Genomic DNA, 6186 nt, shown 5'->3' with positions numbered 1-6186 from the left:
TTTATCAGCTATTGAATTCAGTGTTCTACCGAGTCTGATTTGTTTGAGTTATTTTATTTATTTTGCCCCCCCCCCCTCTCTTTCCCCCCCCTCCCCAATTGTACTTGGCCAATAACCCCATTCCTCCGAGCCGTCTCGGTCGCTGCTCCACTCCCTCTGTCGATCCGGGGAGGGCTGCAGACTACCACATGTGGAGTCGCCAGCCACTGCTTTTCACCTGACAGTAAGGAGTTTCGCTAGGGGGAGTAGCACGTCGGAGGATCACGCTATTTCCCCCTCCCCGACCGACCAGAGGAGGTGCTAGCGCGACGACCAGGACACACCCACATCCGGCTTCCGCAGACACGGCCAATTGTGTCTGTAGGGCGCCCGACCAAGCCGGAGGTAAGACGGGGATTCGAACCGGCGACCCTCATGTTGGTAGGCAACGGAATAGACCGCTACGTTACCCGGACGCCCGAGTTACAGTTAAGGCGTGCTCATGGAAGGTTTTATTTCCCTTTTTAATGGATATTCAACTGAGCCAAAACAATTTGTACACTTCATCTAGTCTTGGAATTAATAAAAGTTTCCATTAAGTTTTGTGTCCTTTTCACAATGGTGTCATGAGATGGCAGAAGAGAAATCCTGTAAACATGTTTTGAAGTAAGACTGGGGGTTGTCCTAATTATGACTATAGTTATGACCCAGTCTTAATTTGTTTGGCCTTGGTGTCCACAAATCTTTGGAAAACCATTAACTGGGTCTTATCAGCGCAGTCGGTGCTTTCATCGCACGTTGCGTGCACGAGAGGGGCTTCCCCTACGCTAGCTAGGCTAGCAGCTGCTAACTTCCGCCCTATTCAGCGATGTCGTCAGGAAGTGGAGCGTTATGCACCAGAGAGAGGGGGGGGGGCGGGATAAAGAGGACTGGCGGAAGTTAAAGACTGTTTATATTACATGTCCTGCTTTGATTGTCGTTGTCTCAACATGACGATTCTTGATTGTTCCGTTTCAGATTGGCACGGAGGCAGCTTACGGATCAATGAGCAAATGGTTTGGAAAGCTCTCTATGGTTTGGATAGCTATCTAAAATGGTTAAAATAGACTTTAGATTTTATCATTGGTTTGTTACAGTGCCGCCTAGCAGTCACACCGAGTAATGCACTTCTTATTCAAATACACTACATCATGCAGCATTGTTTCTTGTGCTCTTGGCTTGTGGGTGGATAGTCTGACGGCCTGGGTGGTTCTGGAGTTTCTGATTAAAATTCACTTTGCACTAATTATTTACGTGTACGTTATCTTATAGCCCAAGTTAAACCCAGTGGTGTAGCAGTGACTGGAGAAGTGTATACGACAACACAACATGTTTGGAATTCGTTGTTTTGATAGTGTAAACTACTAATAATACACGTTAGCCCCTAGCTAGCGGGTCTGACGCTTTAGCAGAGCGGTCAGTGATGTCGCCTTGTGGTGCAGTACACTCCGTATCGAATCCCGCACCGGGCAAGAAAATAACTGGTCACAATAGTGTGGAATCGCAAGGTGTTTGCCTCAGGTTCAAAGTGATTTCAACTTAAAATTGTACAATAAAGAAAAAATGACGATTCTTCGGTTTCTTTCAGTACAGCCTAGGCCAGACGAAGAGCATGCTGTAAAGTATATAAATGATTATTATAACATTGTTTCAATGTCAAATAAACTAAATTGAACCTTTTACATAATAGCTGAATCAATATTGATTCAGTATCAGCCATGATTAGAAATTCAACGTTATTTCAACAGTAAACATGACAAGCACGTTCAACATACAGTGGTGCTTGAAAGTTTGTGAACCCTTTAGAATTTTCTATATTTCTGCATAAATATGACCTAAAACGTCGTCAGATTTTTACACAAGTCCTAAAAGTAGATAAAGAGGACCCAGTTAAACAAATGAGACAAAAATATTATACTTGTTCATTTATTTATTGAGGAAAATTATCCAATATTACATATCTGTGAGTGGCAAAAGTATATGAACCTCTAGGGTTAGCAGTTAATTTGAAGGTGAAATTAGAGTCAGGTGTTTTCAATCAATGGGATGACAATCAGGCATGAGTGGACACCCTGTTTTATTTAAAGAACAGGGATCTATCAAAGTCTGATCTTCACAACACATGTTTGTGGAAGTATATCATGGCAAGAACAAATGAGATTTCTGAGGACCTCAGAAAAAGCGTTGTTGATGCTCATCAGGCTGGAAAAGGTTACAAACCCATCTCTAAAGAGTTTGGACTCCACCAATCCACAGTCAGACAGATTGTGTACAAATGGAGGAAATTCAAGCCCATTGTTACCCCAGGTGTGGTGACCATCAAAGTTCACTCCAAGAGCAAGGCGTGTAATAGTCGGCCAGGTCACAAAGGAACCCAGGGTAACTTCTAAGCATCTGAAGGCCTCTCTCACACTGACTAATGTTAATGTTCATGGGTTCACCATCAGGAGAATGCTGAACAACAAAGGTGTGCATGGCAGGGTTGCAAGGACAAAGCCACTGGTCTCCAGAAAGAACACTGCTGCCCGTCTGCAGTTTGCTAAAGATAACATGGACAAGCCAGAAGGCTATTGGAAAAAATGTTTTGTGGACAGATGAGACCAAAATAGAACTTTTTGGTTTAATTGAGAAGCGTTATGTTTGGCGAAAGGAAAACGCTGCATTCCAGCACAAGAACCTTATCCCGTCTGTGAAACATGGTGGTGGTAGTATCATGGTTTGGGCCTGTTTTGCTGCATCTGGGCCAGGACGGGTTGCCATCATTGATGGAACAATTAATTCTGAATTATAACAGCAAATTCTTAAGGAAAATGTCCTGACATCTGTCTGTGAACTGAATCTCAAGAGAACGTGGGTCATGCAGCAAGACAACAACCCTAAGCACGCAAGTCAGTTCTACCAAAGAATGGTTAAAGAAGAATAAAGTTAATGTTTTGGAATGACCAAGTCAAAGTCCTGACCTTAATCCAATCGAAATGTTGTGGAAGGACATGAAGTGAGTAGTTCATGTGAGGAAACCCACCAACATCCCAGAGTTGAAGCTGTTCTGTGCAGAGTAATGGGCTAAAATTCCTCCAAGCCGATGTGCAGGACTGATCAACAGTTACCAGAAATGTTTAGTTGCAGTTACTGCTGCACAAGGGGGGGGGGTGTCACACCAGATACTGAAAGCAAAGGTTCACATACTTCTGCTGCTCACAGATATTTAATGTTGGATCATTTTCCTCAATAAATAAATGACCAAGTATCATATTTTTATCTCCTCTGTTTAACTGGGTTCTCTTTATCTACTTTTAGGACTTGTGTGAAAATCTGGTGATGTTTTAGGTCTTATTTATGCAGAAATATAGAAAATTCTAAAGGGTTCACAAACTTTCAAGCACCACTGTATAATCGATGTCGGAAATCAATGAACATTCGATGCCATTTCAACATTGAACATATCGAGCGCTTTCAATAGTGAATCCACGTCGTAAATCAATGCGGATTCAATGCCTCTGCCTGGCAACATTTCAATGTTGATTCAATGGGATTTTGCTATCTGGGGAGAGTGCAGGCAGGGTGGAGTGGGTGGAAAAGAGTGTCAGGAGTGATTTGCGACAGAAGGGTACCAGCAAGAGTTAAAGGGAAGGTTTACAAGATGGTTGTGAGACCAGCTATGTTATATGGTTTGGGGCCAGTGGCACTGACGAAAAGACAGGAGGTGGAGTTGGAGGTGGCAGAATTGAAGCTGATAAGATTTTCATTGGGAGTGATGAAGAAGGACAGGATCAGGAAGAAGTATACTAGAGGGACAGCTCACGTTGGACGGTTTGGAGACAAAGCAAGAGAGACAAGATTGACATGGTCTGGACATGTGTAAAGGAGAGATGCTGGGTATATTGGGAGAAGGATGCGGAATATGGAGCTGCCAGGGAAGAGGAAAAGAGGAAGGCCAAAGAGGAGGTTTATGGACGTGGTGAGGGAGGACATGCAGGTGGCTGGTGTGACAGAGGAAGATGCAGAGGACAGGAAGAGATGGAAACGGATGACCCGTTGTGGCGACCCCTAACGGGAGCAGCTGAAGGAAGAAGATTGCTAAACCATAGTGCTGGATTCCCATCTGGAATACGTAATTTACAGTTCGGGTTTGATTTGATATGCGTGATGAACAAATTAGCAATTGAGACGAAATAATTGATAACTGTAATCATTGTAATCGTGCGAGGAGGCCAGACAGAACTCATGTTATGCCTTACCCAAGTGTCATAAAAAATTTTTTTACTCGTGCTTTAATTTGGTCAGTAGACAAAAATGGGAAATAAATATGCTCGTTATGTTGACTAAAATTTCGACAAAATCAGTGACACGTGGCAGTCACACGCTCCTGCAGGGAGGTCAGCCCTCTAGTCCGTAATCGTTTGAAACAAAAAAAAAGAAAAAAAGAAGAAGAGTTCAGAGGGGCGTGGACGTTACCTCCCATAGTAACTCTGCTGACCGTAATGAGAAGAACCTCCCGCCGGTAGTCGATCGTGGCCCCTCCTCCACGTGATGTAAATAAGTAGGCGGAAGCTGCGTACGTGACGAGTGTGATCACGCTGGTAGTCGTCGGGAGGGTGTTTTTTTTCTCCCCCGTGCGCGTAGCTCGCCCCTTTTTGGATATAAAAAAAACAACTGGACTTGATGAAATAAGAGAAAAGTCGGTTCACAGATTTCAGAAGACAACCCGATTTGACGGATGGTTCGGCTCTCGACTTAAAGTTCAGACGTCGGACGTGAAAAGTTGCATTCTTTTTAAGCATCCACCCCCCGCCTCCTGCAAATATCTCCGTTTAAATCGTGATAGACTTCCCTCCCTGGCCCTTATTTAGATGGCAAGCTTCCCAGATTCTGTAAACGAAAATGAAATAGGTAAGTTTTTTTTTTTCTTTGAAGGGAGGGTGCGGGAGGGCGCAGACTCGGGTTTACAAATAAACGGGCTTCATTTCTACGGGGAAGACGCGCACGTTTTGCTTAAAACCAGCGGAATTAACTTTGGACGGCTAAAATCTGAGAGTCGGGTGGCTGTGGTACGTCTTGATTTTTTGTGCAATGCGTTTGCGTGTTGGCGCGCTAAAGGCATTTAGATCTGTTGTGACGTGATTTCAAACGGTCAAATTCTGCATTTTGTTCTGGCGTTGCAGGCTTCCGGCCTAGTCTCACGCCTCGTACGCCCCCTCCCCCACATGCCACAGCGCTTATTTACATTGCACCGCGGCGGGGTGGGCGCTTCTGTCACGTAGTCGGCCCCCAGGGTCATTTATTAACGTCCGTATTTAACTGCGAACTTAAAAACAACTCAGCGTGTAAGCGTTCGCGTGTCATAATGTTTTACATTTGTTACTTTGCTCACATAAAATGTCCACGAAGCTGTATTTAAAATAGATCGATTCACCTCTATCTTCAAAGACGAGTGTATTGTTCCAAACTAAAGGATTCTTTTGGCGGATGATTGGTCAGATTGGTCTTTAATCCAGATTTTGAAATAGTCAAAAGTAGTTGGCCTCTTTTGTATTGACCATCATGCTGTAAACACCAATATCATATCAAATAAACGATGTTCTGGGTGACACAGAATAGTTGGGTTTGTGACCCATCTGCTCTTCTTCTTCTTTGGTTTTTGCCAGGTAAGGCTAAGTTCATTGGTGAACTCTTGGTGCCCATTGCTCCCTTTGATCAGAAGTCTGGGCGCGAGTCCTGGACAGTGGCCTTTGCACCGGATGGTTCCTATTTTGCCTGGTCTCAGGGTCATCGTATCGTGAGGCTTGTTCCCTGGTCAAAATGCCTCAAGAATTTGTAAGTAATCAATTAATGTTGAATGTAATTATGTACCACATTGAAACGTAACCCCCCCCCCCCAAAACCCTAGAGCTTTCTTTGGTGCTGTGGCAACTTACTCAGCAATGTACACTGCTCAAAAAAATTAAGGGAACACATAAGCAATGCAATGTAGCTCCAAGTCAATCACACTTTTGAGATATCAACCTGTCCAGTTAGGAAGCAACACTGATTTGTGAATCAATTTCACCTGTTGGTAAATTGTCTAATTTCCACCTGGTGGAAATTAGACAATTTGCAAGACAACCCCTATAAAAGGAATGGATTTGCAGGTGGTGGCCACAGACCATTTGCCTGTCCTCATCTTTTCTG

At 43.9% G+C, this 6186-nt stretch overlaps 1 protein-coding gene across 1 annotated transcript in view; it reads left to right on the top strand.

The window, feature by feature from the left end:
• Window positions 1-4596: 4596 nt before the first annotated feature.
• The window catches only part of wsb1 (WD repeat and SOCS box containing 1), a 37683-nt gene continuing 36093 nt past the window's right edge, over window positions 4597-6186 (top strand). Inside the window, exons 1-2 of the mRNA XM_056283105.1 lie at window positions 4597-4908; window positions 5664-5832. Coding sequence (XP_056139080.1) covers window positions 4869-4908; window positions 5664-5832 — 209 coding nt within the window. The 5' untranslated portion in view covers window positions 4597-4868. The remainder of the gene's footprint in view (window positions 4909-5663; window positions 5833-6186) is intronic.

Source organism: Lampris incognitus, chromosome 7, assembly GCF_029633865.1.
Source record: "Lampris incognitus isolate fLamInc1 chromosome 7, fLamInc1.hap2, whole genome shotgun sequence".
Taxonomy (NCBI): Eukaryota; Metazoa; Chordata; class Actinopteri; order Lampriformes; family Lampridae; genus Lampris; species Lampris incognitus.
The sequence above is the reverse complement of the archived record's forward strand: the minus strand, read 5'-3'. Positions and strand labels throughout refer to the sequence as shown.